Source organism: Onychostruthus taczanowskii, unplaced genomic scaffold (assembly GCF_017590055.1).
Source record: "Onychostruthus taczanowskii isolate IOZ18803 unplaced genomic scaffold, ASM1759005v1 scaffold90, whole genome shotgun sequence".
In the NCBI taxonomy this organism is placed as follows: Eukaryota; Metazoa; Chordata; class Aves; order Passeriformes; family Passeridae; genus Onychostruthus; species Onychostruthus taczanowskii.
In genome coordinates, this window is record NW_024506994.1 from 2,538,371 (window position 1) to 2,556,065 (window position 17,695).

The 17,695-nt window shown below is 52.6% G+C and overlaps 2 protein-coding genes across 2 annotated transcripts; both read right to left on the reverse strand.

Annotated features, from left to right (window-relative positions):
• Positions 1-544: 544 nt before the first annotated feature.
• FDFT1 (farnesyl-diphosphate farnesyltransferase 1) lies at positions 545-11,766 on the reverse strand. Its single transcript, XM_041426189.1, has 8 exons — positions 11,595-11,766; positions 10,803-10,900; positions 7,118-7,301; positions 5,093-5,221; positions 4,506-4,697; positions 3,734-3,910; positions 3,365-3,517; positions 545-2,221 (listed from the first exon to the last, which is right to left on the reverse strand). The coding sequence occupies exons 1-8, from the start codon at positions 11,694-11,696 to the stop codon at positions 2,000-2,002; spliced, it is 1,257 nt and encodes a 418-aa protein (XP_041282123.1). The 5' UTR covers positions 11,697-11,766; the 3' UTR covers positions 545-1,999.
• A 2,089-nt stretch (positions 11,767-13,855) lies between these two features.
• Positions 13,856-17,695, reverse strand: NEIL2 (nei like DNA glycosylase 2). Its single transcript, XM_041426210.1, is given in 5 exon segments — positions 13,856-14,172; positions 14,520-14,716; positions 15,562-15,893; positions 16,644-16,827; positions 17,463-17,695. Coding segments are annotated over 5 exon segments (1,263 nt in total).

Consider the following 17,695-nt stretch of genomic DNA (forward strand, 5'->3'; position numbering starts at 1 on the left):
AGCTCTCCCAGCCTTGCTCCAGCCCTTGGAGCATCCCTGTGGATTCCTCTGGACTTTCTCCAGCAGCTCCACATCCTTCTGCTGTTGGCCCCGGATCTGGAGGCAGCTCTGCAGGTGGGGTCTCACCTGAGAGGGGCAGAATCCCCTCCCTTGTGCAGGTGTGATCACTGCCAGCCCTGTCCTGTGGCCCTGCTGGTGACAGCCAGCCCGTGGGGTGTGTGCTGGGGATGGGGAAGGTGCTTCCACCTGGAGCAGAGAGCAGCCAGCACCTGTCCCCAGCATTCCTGAGGAGGCACCAGGCCCTGGAGCATGTTCCTGCAGCCCAGGGCTGTGCCACCATTCCTTTCAAGGTGAATTTATGGACCCTCAGCTGTCCCTCTGGTTAAAATTCTTCCCCCAGGTCTCGCACATGGGGCTGTACTTTGATACCCAGACTTGGCACCAAGGGACCATTGGAACTTTATGAGCTGAGAGCTTGTAACTTGTGGAGAAATTACTGCTGTAAAAGTAATGGCAGCTGAAAAAAAAATAGATGATCCAGCACTTTTTTTTTTCCCAAAGAAAACTTTTAATTTCAACAAGACGGGAAGCTGCACAAAGAGAGCTACCACGAGTTTCTTTAGAACAACAGCTTAAATCTACACCAGGAACTGTGGAGTAGGGGCTCTTCTTCTGAGTAACAGCCTGGCCACGGGGGCTTGGCCTTGCAAAAGCCACCACTCTGCACCTGGTAGCTCTGTCCTAGACCAGGATATGGACTCCCCTTCCCTTCAGGACAGCAAAGCAGCATTTGAAGGGGGTGGGTAGGGACCTTGAAAACAACAATCCACCCCAGGAGAACAGGACTTGCCTTCAGAGTGCTGTTTCCTCTTGTAAGTCCAGCCTGTTTGAAGACAGCAGTGGGAGCCTCTTGCAGCTCACGTATCAGTGTGACCCAAAGCCAGAGCCAAGTGGGTCAGGGAAACCTGCCCTGGTCACCCCCTCCATGGCTCCAGCCTTCCCAGCTCCTGGCAGGGATCACTCCTGCCTTCCACGGTGACCAATGCCCCCCTAGAAAAGCATCCCATGAGGGATAGCAGGGTGCAAACTCTCACTCCCCTGCCTTGCTCTGCCACCACCACCCATCCCCTGGGCTGGGTCAGTGCACAGCCCAGAGCCTGCTGTGGACTCAGGCCTGGGGTTATGAGCTCAGGGCTGTGCTGGCAGCTCCCTGCTCATTTTAACCACTTCCCCACAGCTGAAACAAGAGCTGTGTCACTGCAGGGGCCATCTGCCCCAGGGCAGGGAGCTGCACAGCTGCCTGTCAGCTGGGGGCACATTCAGGTGGACAGAGTACCTCACCTCCCATACGTTTAACATGAAAAGGGCTCATTTCAGCATCCTTCAGCACAACAGAAATGTGACTACGGCCTCTGCCTGCATAAAGGCTGCAGGATGTCAATCACTGAGGGCCAGAAAGTGGCCAGAGCTTTTTCCTTGGATAAGGAAACATGTTCCTCTCCCAGCTGAAGCAGCATCTTTCCAGCATGGAGCAGGCACCAGAGGTGAGGGAGAAGAGGCTGCCTAAGAAGGGGAGGCAAAACCCTCAGGTTTTTGCTCAGCTCTGAGCTGGAAAGATGCCTCAAATCTCAAGGAAGAAAGGAAACAACTGGAGTTTCTGTTTCAAACCATCCTAATGGAAAAAAAACCCCAAAAGAAACAAAAAAAAATCACCAAAAATATTCAGGTAAACAGCAAAGAAGGGGGGAAAAAGATACCCAACCCCAAACACTAAGACTCCAGTCAGCATTTGCAGCCATCCAAGCAGACAGCAAGGGCAGTGAGGATGGAGCCCAGCAGTGCCACACTGTCACCCCGGGGGCTGCAGCTCCCCAGTGCCCCATCCTTGTCACCATCCCAGTGCTGGGGACGAGCACTTGTCACCATCCCCACAGCAGGGGATGAGGAGCCTCCTGCCACCCATCTGCCACCACTTGTCCCCCCAGCCGGCCACTGCCCTTCAGTTGTCTCCTGCCTGCACGTACTCCTCGGTGGCCTTGGAGAGGGTGCTGAGGTACTGCCAGCTCAGGGCTGCCAGCAGCATGGCACAGGACAGGTAGATGGGGGAGTAGTGGTGGCGGGAGGCCATGGGGCTGCCGGGCAGGCTGATGGCGCGGATGGAGGCGATGACCTGCTGCGTCTTGTTGGATGAGGGGTCCGTGCTCGGGATCTTCTGGTAGATCTGGAGGAGGAGGGACGAGTTATGGCTCCCACAGGAAGTTTAGGGAGGAAAACGGGAGGAGGTTGAAGTTTTAAGGGCCAAGAGTGAGGTCGGTGGTGGAGTGCCACAAAGCAAGGGACAGCTGGATGGCTCCAGGGGCCATCTCCCTTGGGAAGTGCACTAAGCCAAACTGCCTCTTGAGGGCACCCCGTGATGGGACATGGACCACATGGCCTGGCACATGATCCCTCGAGCCCCAGAGGCGTTACTGGGAGCAGTGGTGTTACTGGGATCAGGGGTTCTCACCCTGCAATCCTCACTCGCTGTATAGCCCACCCGAAACTGGTGGGAACATTCCTGCCTGGAAACAGCCTCATCATCACCTGATGCTGTGGCATTTGGGGTTTTCTTCTCATGGCCTATGAGATGCTCCTCTGCAGGAGTCTGAGCAAGGTGGGCAAAAGCAGAGACCCTCTCCTGGGTTAAAGCCCTGCAGTGTCACAGTCCCTTGCCATGGGATTGGCCAGTTCACAAAGGCAGCTCTAATAACCCATGGTTTAGGGTCTCCCTGCTGCAGAAGTGAAGTCTTTTTATTTAATAGCCCTCACTGGAATTGGGCTTTGCGGAGGGAGGTGTTTTTTCCCAGAAAACCCCCCACCAGTTGACTCTCCACGTGAACTTTTAAAGTCCATAGGACTCTGAAGTCAGGAGGAAGTCATAAAGTCCCCCCTTTTCTCCAGGCTGAGCCCCTCCCCAGCTCCCTCAGCTATTCCTGGTGCTCCAGACCCTACCCCAGCTCCATTCCCTTCTCTGGACACCCTCCAGCCCTTCAATGTCCTTTGTGTTGTGAGTGGCCCAAAACTGACCCCAGAATTGGGTCAAGGGGACGGGCACTGCCCTGGTCCTGCTGGACACTACTGCTGGCCCAAGCCAGGATGCCACTGGCCCCAGTCCTTACTTCTCAACACAGACCCAGACCCAGGGTACATTCAAGAGAACACATCAAGCACAGTTTGCTTCAGGCCAAAACCACATCAGGGTCACCACTCCCCACCACCCCTGAGCCAAGGATAAAATGAACAGATCCCCATGTACTCCCAACTCCACCCCAAGAACGGGGACAGGAACAGCCAGAAATGACCCAAAGCAAACTGCTGAGCCTACCTCTTCCACGTACTGGTACATGATGGCTTTGACAGCTTGGATGTTGGTGGCATCCATCATGAGGGTGACGGCCTGGCCCTTGCGGATCTTCACCACCCCCCTGAACACCTGCTGGTTGTTGTAGCAGGCAGCCAGCGTGGCAATGGCCATCACCTGAGGACAGACAGGAGCTTGCACTGCAAGGAACTTGCCAAGGGATCACCCTGTCCACAGTGACATCCACGGAGTGGAGCCACAACTTCAACAACAGCAGGAATGGCAGGAGCCAAGAAATAAGCAAAAAAACCAAGGACACAGAACATTCTCCACCTCCAACTCCTCACCAGCTAGGCTGCAGAGGATGAGGAACCACCTGGAAGCTCAACTCACCTGGGGGATAGCGCAGAAGTTGAAGACACTTTGGTTTTTGAGGCGGGACAGGTAGGTGAGGACATCGGGGACGTGGTGGAGGGCGTTGGTGATGAGCTCGTTGAGGCACTGCACGGCCACGTCGATGTTCTCTGGCTTGGCAAGGTCTGAGAGCTTCTTGGCATATCTGCTCCAAACCTACGCACCAAGATAAGCGTTTGTGAGTTGGAGGGTGCACTGATGTCATCAGAGAGACAGCAGGTCTGGGAGAGCAACAAGAACCCCCAAAAAAGCCCACACAACAGCCTCGGAGCATGGCTGGGGTAAAGAAAAGCAGGAAGGGCAGGCTGTGGGCACGTGACAGTGGCCTTGGCGTACACAAAGAGATGGTAAAGGAGGAGGGTGCAACTCATCTCCACATCTTTCCTAGGGAGGGCAAGGAAAAGGCGAGTCACACATCAGGAAGTGCCCTGTGAGACAGCTGAGCCACATGGAAAAGGGGGAGAAAAATTTTTGGACATCATGTCAGGCACAGGCAAAGCTGATCCTGCTTTTTGGGAGCTACTGGGTACCCTCCTGGGAGCTCAGCCAGTTTTATCCTCCCTCAATCCTAGAGAAAACCTAGCTGAGGAGAAAGCTGCCTAAGTAGCTCTTGGCGGTGCATGGTGACATCACCTTGTCCCCACATCTGTACCCAGAGAGCTGCAGACAGATGTCAGCCAGCTGTCATCAGAACTTTCATTACCAAGAAGATGTACAGCAACAGCAGCAATTTTATGAGGTTTTTCCTCACCTCTCTGGGCCAGAACTCCCTTCCCTCCAGCTGGTCCTCCAGATAGTCACGGATGATGTTGGTTTTCTGCAGGAAGAGGCCCATGGAGTTTGCCAGGTCTGTGTCCTGCCCTACGATGGAATCTTCCAGCTCTGATGCAGAGAAGAGACGGGAAAGGCCAATCCCCACCAGCCCAGCAACGTAGTGACAATACTGCCAAGGAGGTGCCAAGTTGGGAAAGGGGGGAAAAAAAACAAGATAAAAGGAGCAGTTACAAAGAGCTGCCTGTTTGCCACAGTGAGTTTTACAAAAAGCAGTTGACAGTTCATTTGATGCAAGGTCTCCCTGGGATGTCTCAGCTTTCCCATGAAAACAAACATTTTTTCCCAACAGGGATGCTCTGTCTACTCCTTTCATAGAGACAAGGTGGACCCTACCTTGAAGTGTTCAAAAAAACCTGTGGATGTGGCACTTGGGGACAAGGTTCTGTGGTGGCCTTGGCAGTGCTGGTGAAATGATTTGGGCTTCATGGTCTCAGAGGGCTTTTCCAACCTTAACTCCATGACCCTACTCATGCTCAGTCCATTCCTCAGTCTGGGCTGACTCACCTTGTCCCACTCACGCTGAGAATCCACCTTCTTCTCCAAGAACTCTGCCATCCCAACCCCCATCTTGTGACAAATATCCGAAATCACATCCTGGTAGACCTTGGACAGGTTTCTGAACTCCATGGAGATCTGTAGTGTGGTAAAAACAGAAAGAGAGTGTTCAGGAAGGAAGAAAAAAGCAGCACAGCTCAACATTTATTAACAAATCAGAAAAATACTGTTTACCAGGCTCTAATCCTGCTCTGTCTGGAGATCTGGGACAACTTCCTCACAACCTGAGCTCTTTCAAGGTCCCTGGAGCTCAGGCTTAGCCTGTTCCCAGTCTAAACAGGATGGTCTCTGGCAGGAGATCAGACACAGCAGAATCTTTGGGAAGGCTCTGTGGCCTTGGACTGGTATCATCTGGGAGCTGCAGGACAAAACTGACTGCACTTGGTACGCAGAGCTGTTTTCCTCTGTAATTTGAGAGCATTCCATCACACCAGCCACGGGAAAAGACCCATGGGAGGTTTCTGGTGCTCTGCTCTCCCTAGCTCTAGCTTCACACATTTGGCACAACTGGAAAGGCATCAAGCAGTGAGGGAAGTGTGAAATCCTTCTACTGCATCTCCAGTAACGTGATCATGGAATCACAGAGTGGGCTGGGTTGGAAATGACCTTGAAGATCTTCTAGTTCCAACCCCCCTGCTATGGGCAGGGATACCTGCAGTATCTCCATCACTCTCACACTGAAAAAAAACTTAAAAAGTGCATCCTCCTTTTCCCAAAACTGTGGAGCACCGTGTTTTACTCTGCTAAGCTTTATTCTCCATCAGTGGGCGACCGCAGCCAGCCCAGGGTTTGTGTGAAACAAGGGTTTGTCTGAAAAATAAATGTATCCACTCTGCTTCTTTCTCTGTGGCTTCTGTCCCTTACACAGAGGAGCACAGCCTGCAAATCCACCTCTAGGAAATATTATTGGAAGTTTTTTACTATAAGGGTGGTGAGGCATGGGAGAGGATGCCCGGAGAAGCTGTGAATACCCCTCAAAAAATTCAGGGTCAGGTTGGATAGGAGTTGGAGCAACCTGGTCTAGTGGAAGGTGTCCTTGCCCTGGCAGGGGATGGAATGGGATGAGCTTTATGCTCCCACCACACCCAACCATTCCATGGTTCTACAATTTTATGATTATTAAAATCATACCAGAGCATGGATTTCCTCAAATAAATAACATATACATCAAGAGAGAACAGCAAAGTGCCACAAACACCTTCTCAAAAGCTCCTCTAAAGCCAAGCCACTGACATACCTACTGTATCCCTACCCACATTCTTCTTGCCAAGAATCCCAACACAGACATCCCCTATAGCACTCCACACTCTGACAGGCCCCAGCCATGGTCACCCCAAACCTGAACATCAAAACTCACAACACACCTCAGTTCTCCACAAAACTATCCCATTCCCACTGCTATGGAAAGCCTGAAAAGGGTAAAATAAATTAAAAATGGTAAAAACTTGAACAAAACAGAACATCCTCTGAAAATGAGATGCTCCTCACCAGAACTATTACATTTTTCCTTAAACAGAGCAAAGAAAAAACCCTAAAAATCAACTCAATAATAAAAAAATCAACACAATATTGTTACTAATAACAGTGAGGGTGCTTTCTGCCTTTTATCACGGAATTATGGAATGGTTTGTGTGGGAAGGGACCTTAAAGCTCCTCTCATTCCACCCTCTGCCCTACCTGAGGGCAGGCACACCTCCCACTGTGCTGGGTAACAACCCCAAATCTCTCCCCACGAGACAATGGTCATCTGCTCTTCCAGCAGAGGAGGCAAAAAAGCCACTTTCCATGGCTGGCACTTTTCCACAGCCAGATCCCCTCTGCCTCAGAGCGTTGCACAATGTTTGGGTTTCTCAGCACAGGCAGGTGCTGGAGCCCTTGGGAAGATCTGTGGCACTGAACAAGCCCTGCAGGCACCATGTGGAGGCAACCAGGCACCCAGAGGTGCCACCAGGAGCAAGGAGGAGGCTGCCTTACCGTTGGGAAGTCTTCCAGCACCTGCCTGTCCTTCTCCTTGCTCTCTGTGTACTTCCAGTCTGGCTGGTAGAGATGGGAGTGGAACTCGTGCAGCATCGGGACCTTGACATCCAAGGGGATGCTCATGTCATCCTCTACAGTGTCCAGGGCACGGAGAACTAGGTAGAATATACACACTGCATGTCTGGGAGGGGAGAAAAAACAGTAATCCCTTACTTGGGAGTGCCTAGGAGCCAGGACAAGCAGGTGGGATTAACCACAGAGCCTTCAGCAGAGGCACTTTGAGCTCAGCGTGTCACACAGGTGCCTTTGGAAGATACCAGGCAGGTTAGGAAATACAGGATTTTCCCTCATGAGAAGAACTACAGCATGGTTTTGGGGGTTTCTTAGATGTGTATCAGGGAAGGGTCAGGCCTGGGAGCTCCCTGAGCAGGGAAGATCCAACCCTGCAAGCAAGGGCAGCGCTCACCTGGACGCAGAGGACAGAGCCCGAGGACAGCTTATTGGGAAAAGCAAATGTCAAATAGGGAAGGGGGGAAAAACCAGGTGTGTTTCCCCATCATTCCCCCTTCTCTGCACACCTTTTACCCTGCTGGGGTAAAATATTCCCCCCTCTGTTGGAGGGAAAAAAGGGGTCACACTGTGCAACAGGAACATCAGGACTGGCAAAAAGAGTCAACATCACCCTGTATTTTATATCTCCAGGAGCAAGACACTGGAGGCAGCCCATGTGCCCCAGCAGGAAGCTGCTGGAGAGCCACCTCCCCTCCTGCTCCCACCACCCCTGTTTTCCCTATCCCTGCTTCCTTCCCCATCCCTGCCTCCACATTTCTGCAGCTGAAGAAAAAAAAAAAAAAAAAAAAGCAAACCAAAAACCAGTCCTGATGGCAAGAAATGCTGTTTGCAACTCCAGGATTTATATAAAATAATCCCAGATCTCCATGAGCACAGGGATATATGCCAAGGAGACAAGGTATTTGTTAATTATTTAACAAATGGAAAGTAGCTTGGTCTTCCTAAATGCTAATTACCAGGTGACAGTGCTGTACTCCTGGAATGACAATGTGCAAGCAGTGATTAATCACCCAGGGGAAACTGACTTGCTCTTAGAGCCAATACTGTTAAATTTGGCTTTTTTTCCTTGATTAAAAGGGTAACTACAACCTCTGTCAAACCACATGAGCAGCTCTCCCGTGCTCCTGTTCCTTTGCATGACTGAGTTTTTCCATTCCAGCCAGGCTGTAAATGTTCGTCCAACAGGATGCAAGTGCCCAAGGCTCCAACCCACTTCCAGGAGCCACCAAGAAAGGCAGAGCAGAACCTGGAAATGCCATCCCAGAGGCACCTCTCACATGGGCATCATGCCCAGGGAAGAGCCAGCAGTAATTCCAGAACCCAGCAGAGTTAAAACACTTATTTAACCCCAATTCTGCATCCAGACCTTGCCTGCCTCCCTAACTTCCACCACACACTGAATTTAGACCTGTGGCACAAATGGAAGCAGACACTTGCAAAGAACAAGTCTGGATCTTCCAGAGCTCAAGCTCCAGCCCTGTCCTGGATGCAGCTCCCTCCTGCCCAGGTGAGGAGGTCTCCTTTCTCCTTGCCAGGACATACAGCCTGTGCTGGAACCTCAGGAATAGATCCTGAAGAGTTCCAGAGACAGGCAGGACCATGGAACTGGCAGCAGAGAGGCAGGAGCATCCCTCTTTTCCTCTCCATCACCAGGAGAGCAGCTATGAGCTTGGATCATAACTCTTTTCCTCCACCAGCAGTTATGATGCTGTTGGCTCAGCCGTGGATGAAACTGCAGTTTTGAACCTCCCATCCTCCCAGAAAACGCCCTAACCATGCAGCAATGAGCTGGACAGGGCTCTGGCCAGCAAAACAGGTGGTTTATGGGCCAAAAAAAATACCAGAAAGGAGGAACCAGGCATTTCAGCTCAACTACCAATACCCTGTCTGGCCAGGGAAGCACTGCTCCAAGCACTCCTCCAGAAGTTCCCCATTTTCCAGTAGCCCTTGTGGGATGCCTGTCTGTAACCAGGGGCTCAGCTGAACTCCCTGATGGGGTCAACATCAATACAAGCACTTTTTTTATCCAGAAAAATTAATTCCTTCTGTAAGGCTGTGGCTCTGCCTATTTCTCTATCCTCCCTATTTTGTATTTCCCTTGTTTGTACCTAAATTCTCTGGTGGAACTCCTGGGCTTTGAAAATGAGTCTTTCTTGATCCACTACTGAGCCAGCTGTAATCCAACCACTATCCCTGCCCAGCCTGGGTTGCAAAGATCAGGCAAGAGCATTTTTAGGATGCCAGGAAGAAGTTTCTGTGCCCTGAAGGGTGATCCTGATCCCAGCAGGCTGCAGGGCAAGGATTAAAGGACAAAAAAGACAGACAAAGAAAACTGCAGGAAGTTTGAGGCAAGCGCAGGGCAGACACATTGCTAACAGGTTTCATAGTGTTTTCTTAATTTTTTTTTTTAATTCCTGCACAGAAAAAAACATGGAAAATAAAAAGCTTAATTCTTGGCCCTACTTGTACTTTTCCATGCAATTTCAGCCAAACCACTGAACTTCTCTGCCTTTCCTGTCAACCAGGCTGCAAACAGCATTTCATAAACACTGGACACAGCTATGGGGCACCATCCAAAATGCCAAACCAGGGCTCAGAAACCCCACAGACCACCAAGTGTTTGGGATGGTGCCTGCAACTGCTCAGATCAGAGCCATCATATGTGTCTGGAACAACTTCCAGAACCCCTAAATTTGATCATCAACCCATCTTGGAATTAACTGGGGATTTAAAAACTGAAATCAGTAATTGTCAAATGAATATAAGGAATTATGTGGAGAATAATTACATTGCACGAGGCACCCTGGCCAGCTGAGCTTTACATTCTCTGTTACTATTCCCGTCCTGTGCTTTTCTGCACAGGGCAGCAAAATCTGCACAGCAAAAAGTGGGTGTGCAACAAACCCCCTGTGACAACTGCGCAGCTTTTGAAGCAGCTGCTTCCAAAAGTACCTCCCAGACAAGGCCCAGACCCTTGGTCAGCCCCAGGTTTTTCCTCCTCCCTCCAGCCTTTGTCCAGTGCCAGCCTTGGCAGTGCCAGGACACATTCCCAGGGTGTCACACGTGGCACACTGCCTGGCCCTGTGTTTAACAGTCTGCTGGCCAGGAGGCTCAGCCCAGAGACCCAGTTTGGGGGGGGGAATGTGGTGCGGAGGGGGGATGTGGTACAGCCAGCTGGGACGTGAAAAGCCCCACGTCCTGCTGCACGGGGTGGGGCTGAGCTGAGCCAGTCCAGTCATCTCCTGATGGGAGAGGGAGTGTGTCCCAGCAGCTCCACTAGAGAAAAATGGAGTTTGGGAGTACTGCATGTGCTCAGCTCTGGTATTGCGGGGCATCACACCCACCAGCATTTGGGGAGACCTGAAACTGGGGGGGCCACTGCACCCACTAAGCTCCCAGGGATCCCCAGTGTCGGGGTGGCATTGTACCCACCACCTCCCAAGGAGGAGCATTACCCCCACCATGTCCAGGGGATTCCCGGTATCAGGAACCAGCTGTGCCCACCCCTCCCGAGCATCCCCAGCGTTGGGGTGGCACCCCACCCACCACGCCCCAAAGACCCCCAGTGCCGGGGGTGCCCTCCCCGGCCCCCCGGTGTCCCCCCGCTCACCGCAGCTCTCCATCCAGCGCCTGGATGACGGCGGCGAAGCTGCGGCTGGTCTGGTTGAGGTAGCGGTAGCAGGTGCGGAGGCCGCATCCCAGCGAGTCCTGCGGGCAGAGCGGGGCCGCGGTTCGGAGGCGGGGGGCGGCGGGCGGCGGGGCCGCGGCCGCTCCGCCCCGCGCCCGAAACCCGCCCCTTAACCCGCCCCGTCCCGGAGACGCTGCCATGTACGGACAGCGCCGGGGCAGTGCGATGTCCAGAGCACCGGGGATGCGGGCAGGGTACCGGCACCGAGCCATGCAAGGGATGCTCGGAGCTGGTGGGATGAATGCGGGTACGGGCACCGAGCGATGCAAGGGATGGCCGGAGCCGCGGGATGCTCCGGTAGCACCGGGGCTTTGCGATGTTGGGCATTGGTCCCGGCACGGAGCAACGCAAGGGGATGCCCGGAGCCGGTGGGAAGCTCGCAAGGTACTGGCACCGGGCAACGCAGGGATGCTTGGAGCCGGTGGAATGCACCAATGCACAGGATGCCCGGAACCGGTGGAATGCCCGGAACCGATGCACACACAAGCAATGCGATAGGATGCCCGGAGCCGGTACAGCCGGGAAGCACCGAAGCGCACAAAGCCGGGAAAAGTCCTATACACGCTGGATATGGGATGGCAACACCGTATCCGTGTCCGGACATGAGAGTGCCCCCCACCACCTCCTCCTCACGTGCCCCGCTCCCCGCCGGGAGCACCGCGCACCGGCGACAGCGAAGCGCTTCCCGCCGCCCGCGCATCCCTCGCCGCTCACCGTGTCCATCCGCGGCATGACGGCGCGGTAGCCGCCCATCTTGAAGCGGAGCAGGTTGTAGATGTCCTCGGGGTGGCCCAGCCATTTCCGCAGCAGCTCCATGGGGGCCGCGATCAGACCCCAGCGCCGCCGCCGCGCGCTCCCGCCGCCCCCTCCCACCCGCCGCTTAACCGGGCACGGGCGGGGCCGCTTCAGCCCCGCCCCGCAGCCAATCACAGCGCTCCGCACATCGCTCGGTGGGGCGGGCGCGGCGCCGATTGGCGAAGGCGCGCTCGCACCAGGGCAGCGCCAGCCAGTAGGGAGGCGGCGCGGCTGGTGTGACGGCCGGCGGCGGGCGCTGATTGGCGGAGGCGCGCGTCGGCACAGGCGGAGCGGGAAGGAGTCGGCGGCCCCGAACCCCCTCGTGTGAGCGTGAGGGGAGCGGAGCCGCCATGGAAGCACGGGAGGGTTGGCGTGGGAAAGGAGCGTGAACACCTTCCAGTTCCAACCCCCTGCCGTGGCAGGGACACCTTCCACTATCCCAGGTTGCTACAAGCCCCGTCCAACCTGGCCTTGGACACTTCCAGGGGTGGAGAAGCCACAGCTTCTCTGGGAATTCCACCCCACCCCCATCTCCTCCTCACAGGGAAGAATTCGTTCCCAGTACCCCATCTAACCCCGTGCTCTGGCAGTGGGAAGCCATTCCCCCTTGTCCAAAGGCCCTTTCCAGCCCTTCTGAGCCCCTTTAGGCACTGAAAGGGGCTCTGAGGTCTCTCTGGAGCCTTCTCCAAGCAGGACACCCCCAGCTCTGAGCCTGTCTCCACAGCAGAGGGGCTCCAGCACCCTCCATGGCCTCCTCTGGACTTGCTTCCATAGTCCAAACCTTTCCTGTGCTGAGAACCCAACACATACCCAGCTCCATCCTCATCCTTCAAAGTGCAAGATTCGGCTTTTGAGGTTCTTTTTTCGTGAGTGGTTTTCTTCCAGAAGTTGGGCTTTGATCATCATCGTGGGCCCCTTCCAGCTCAGGATATTCTGTGATTCTTTGTTTTGGCCAACACCCTGCAGAAGGGACATTAACCACCTTCTTTGGCCCCATAACGCCATTAATTGGTTAATTCAGCAATCCCATAATCTGCAACCACTCAAAGGTGTTGCAGTTCACATGGGAGAGGCTGTGCAAGTCTTGCCTAGGAAGCAGCTGCCTAAACAGATGTGTTTACCTCCAGCATTCCCAGCTGATTTGCAATCCATCTTCAAATCCAGTTCCCATTAATGAGACCACTTACACAGCCAAGGAAAGTCACTGGTACCACTCTGTAGAGGCAGCACCAAAGAGGTAGCTGTTAAACAATTCCAGGCAGCTGGAATTTCCATGTACAGCCCAGTTTTTAACCAAGAAACTACCAAAAGGACACACTTGAGATGAACATCACTGATTCTAATTCCAGCTTTTTTTTTTTTTTTTTTTTTTTGCTCAAGTAAACAACTTATTATTAAAATAAACTCAAATCCAGGGAGAGAGGACAGCAGCAGTTCCCACCTAGTATACAGCGACACAGCTCTATTTCCAAACCTTCCTGCTTTCAGGTTTCCTTGGAGATCCTGAGTTTTATGCAACACTGCCACACACTGTAATTTTTTTTTAATTTTTACAGTGTGATCTAGAATTGGCAGTTTGCCACAAAGCTGAAACCTGTGGGTGCAGAGATGAGCTCCACCGAGCACTGCTGACATACATTTTGTATATGTCGATGTGGAAGGAGAGAGCTGTTCCTGTCAGAGCTGACACAGGGAACAGCCCCTCATGTTTAACCATACCAAATCACAGCCCAGCACACAGGTATTCAGCTCCAAACAGAGGCAGGATTATTTAATTCCTAATTAATCAAGCTGCTTAGGCAGAGGGATATCCTCTGTTTTGCTGACTCCTCCGGGGTCAAGTGACAGGGTCACTTCAGACCACAGCAATCCCCTGCTCAACCTTCTACACTTCCCATCCACTTCCACCTGAACGGGGTGACCAATGCACCTCAAACCTGGTCAAACTCTTTACACTGTGGTGCCATTGTGACAAATTAAAAAAATATGGACAGCCACTTTTTCCTTTCTGCAGCCACTCTGGGGACCTGGCACCTCCACTGAGCACTTAACTCTGACAAGTCCCTAACTTGGACCTAACAAGTCCCTAACAAGGACCAAACTCAACAGCCTAAAAGAAACCACAGAGACCTTCTAGGACAATAAAGAGCAGGGATCAAGAGACCACCCAGCAGGACAGGTCACTCAGTGACTGGGGAAGGGTCCCCATCCCCTGGCAGCACTGCAGGCTGGCACTGAGGGCACCACCACGTCAGTCTCTTGAAGCCACCTGAGGGTCCAAAAGTGCCCTTCCTCAGGGGATGCCCAAGGGGACACTGCTCCTTCTGGTACACCTGGGGGTGCAGCCCTTGGCCACGCAGTTTGTTGTGCAGCCACTCAGAGCTGAACTGAACGGCGCAGTCCAGCAGACGCTCCAGATCCGAGAGAGCCAAGAGGGAGCCTGGTGTTAACGGGTGGATCCTGGCCAGGTACAAGATCTCATTCTTAATGATGTTCCCTGGAAGGGGTTGAAAACAAAGAGACACTAAGGATATTTCTCATCAAGGTAATGCAGGCTGCTGGCTCCAACCTGTGATTCCTGCCTCAAGGATCACAGCCAGCAACACCATTCCCTGTACCAGAGGTGGCATCCAAAGAGTAGACTTAGAGCTGGGATCGGACTGGAAGAGGTTCTCTTCCCTCTGCCATTGTTACACACTTTGAGGATGACCACACGTCCTCAGCTGGATCAACCAGAAGCACTTAAACTAAAGAGAAAACTGCCCAGACATGCACTTCTGCATCTGTAGACATCCCACCCACCTTCCTCCATTTCTCCTTCTGCCCCTATTCCCTGGAACTCACCCAGCCCTGAAAAATATCTTTGGTCTAGAAGAGTGTAGCAGATGGGATCGGGTGCACAGAGGGCACGCAGCGCCCGGCCACGGTGGAATTCCACAGACAGGATGTCAGAAGCAGGATCAGCCCTCGGAGAGGAGCACCAGAGCATCCGGCAGTTGTAGAAAACAAGGAAGCCTCCACTCTCAAAATGCAGAACCAGCCTGGGAGAAGCAGGGAAGTTGAAGTCTCTCATCAGAAACATCTCTGAACTACTTTTTATACTCTGCAGGTGCCCACTGTCTCAAGGCAAGGTGGCATCTTTAACAACGGCAGCCATGAAGCTCGGTGGTAAACCCACACAGCTGGTGAAAAGTTTGTCCTTCTGCTGCCCTGTGACCCTGATTGACAAAGCCTTCAGCAGGACAGTCCACAAATCAGAGAAAGGAATGCTAAAAGTAGCACAAAAAACTGTGTCTAAAAATACTTGTATAGAAATAAAGTCATCCTTCAAAAAAATCACAGAATCATAAAATGGTTTGGAAGAGAACCCGAAGATCATCTTGGGCCACCCTCTGCCATGGGCAGGGCCACCTTCCCCTACCCCAAGCCCTGTCCAGCCTGGCCTTGGACACTTCCAGGGATGGGGCAGCCGCAGCTTCTCTGGGAAGCTGCTCCTCCTTGCTCTGTACAATTCCAGTGGGATATAGGACACAAACCATAGCCATGTTTTCAATTCACTGCTGCCTTTTACAGCATCACTTCACTCTGTGAATCCAGGTGAAAGAGACATTTGTTATTTATCCAAGGCTTTTTAAAAAACACGTAACTGGGAGAAACTGGCACTTTTAGGGCATGATTCAGCCTGGCGTCCTAAAACTTCTCTCTTCAAGATAAAAATCTTAGCAGAGCTGGTACTATAATCCCCAGACAACTGCATCCTACAATTCCACTGTGGATTCTCTGGTTGAACACACCCCACATTCACTCATGCCTTAAAAATTATCAGAGAAAATCAAGGCTAAGAGCATTCCCACACAGATTTGGTGTGGGAGAAAAGAGGAAATACCTGGGCACAGGATCCTTCCAGTCCCCCCTTTTATTGGCTCTGCTTGCCCTTGAGAACTCATTTGCCCGGACGCTGCCGAACATGCCAAAGTGGATGCGCAGCCAATTGCCCCGACCCTCTGCTGCCTCTGGGCCTTCAGATCTTGAGTGCTGGGCTTCCTGCAGCTCCTCATCCTGGGAATGGGAATGCGGAGTATCATCCTGTCCTTGCTGTCCCTGGGCAGGACAGTGTGCCCCACAAGCAGCCTCGCTTTGCAGCGCTGTCTCTTCTGCAGTTGATCCAACAGGACCTTCAGCTGCCACAAATGCCAGGTACAAGTTCTTCCCATGAACCTGAGAAAAGAAGTGGGATGTGATCAATAAAGGATCATAACATTCTAGAAAGGCTTGGGTTCAAATGGACCTTAAAGCTCATCTCATTCCAAACCCCCACCCATGGGCAAGGACAACCTCCACTAGACCAGGTTGCTCAGCCCTCATCCAATTTGATTTTGAACACTTCCAGGGATAAAACCTCTGTCTCTTTCCATACAAGGGACTTATTTTCCACAACCTCTATTAGAGGGCACATCAGCCCACCCTGAACATGGGATTCATCAGCATCCACGCCATTCCATCAGAGCTGGGGTCATCCTTGCAGATTCCTTTCTTTGCCTGCCTGAAGCAGAAGGTGTTTAGACGCCATTCAATTCTGAATCCCTCACAGAGATTCCCATTAGGCCCACCAGGACAGACACTCAGGGGTTTGAAATTTGTCATCATTGCTTCTAATTCATCTTCCCACTTTGTGCTGGGCACATTTTGTGCTTTTAATTTTGCTCCGCACCTTTAATCAGAGGTGAGGCTGCACTAGGGTTTGACCAGTCAGGTCCAAATCATCATCTGGGGGTGTCAGGCTAGTGAAGCCCCAGCAGGACCAATCCAGTGTGACTTCTGACAAGTACCCACAGCACAGACATCTCAACTTAGCCAGGTGAAACCCTGTGGGAAACATTCACAGGTTCTGCACCTTCTCTCACCCAGGTGCAGGACAGTGGTGATTTCTGCCCTCAGACTTGTCATGGATCTGTAAATTCAACGCACCTGGGAGTCCTGGAGCCTCAGGGCATTCAGGTCATTCACACTGAGCTTCCGGCTGCTTCCCCCCACCTTGGCCACCACTTGTCCCACAAAAGGGGAGGTCAGCAGCTGGAACTTCCTCACTGACGGGCCCTCTGGCATCTCCAGCAGCTGCAGAGGGATTAGCAGGTCCTTGTCACACTCTGCCCTAGACTTGAAGGGAAGCTGCAATTCAGAAATACACAAAATATTCTCCTAATTTTCCTCAAGTTCCTGTGGAAAAGTCCATGAAGATAAATAGGACCAGGATGGTGGAGGAGCTTCCATCCTAGCAGATATATATAATTTAATCCAACACAGCCCTGAATAACATATTCCAATTGCAGTTTTCACACTGCAAACAGGAATTTGGCCTGGGGAATCTCCCAAAGTCCTTTTTTTCCTGGGGCAGTGGGAGGTTTCCCTGCCCACATCACAGGGGTTGGAAGCAGATGATCTTTAAGGTCCCTTCAACCCATTCCATTCTGTAATTTTATGATTAGTGACCCAGTACCAGCACAGGCCAGTGACCCATCTTTTTCCTCTATACACCCCGGCAGGTGCTGCTCCAATGGAAAGATCAGCCCTGGAATTAGAACATCCCCACCCCTGGCTTTGCCCACTGCTTGCCCCACTGACTGCAGTGGTATGGAACCAGTTGGGGAGCATTCCTACACTCTGCTAACAGCATCTGGGAGCAGAAGGGATGAGGGGGAGATGAGGCAGCACCATCCTGCAGCTCCTTCCAGGAAGCCACACCAATACATAAGGAGTTATTTCTGGCATGAAGCCCCAGTCACTTGCAGTTCTTCTGAGGACTTCTGCTGGCTGTGGCTGTACAAGGAAGGCTCAGCTTGGCTTTCATCCCACAGCACCAGTTCTCCCTGCAGACTAATCCCAGAGACCAGCACTGATCAGAGGCTCAGCTTCAAGCTCCACAGCACTCGGTACAGGGCTCTGAGGCACCTGGAACAGCTCTGAGACAGCCTGATGAGAAAATCAGCAGCAACCCTGGAGTCCCCCACCACAAGAGCCAT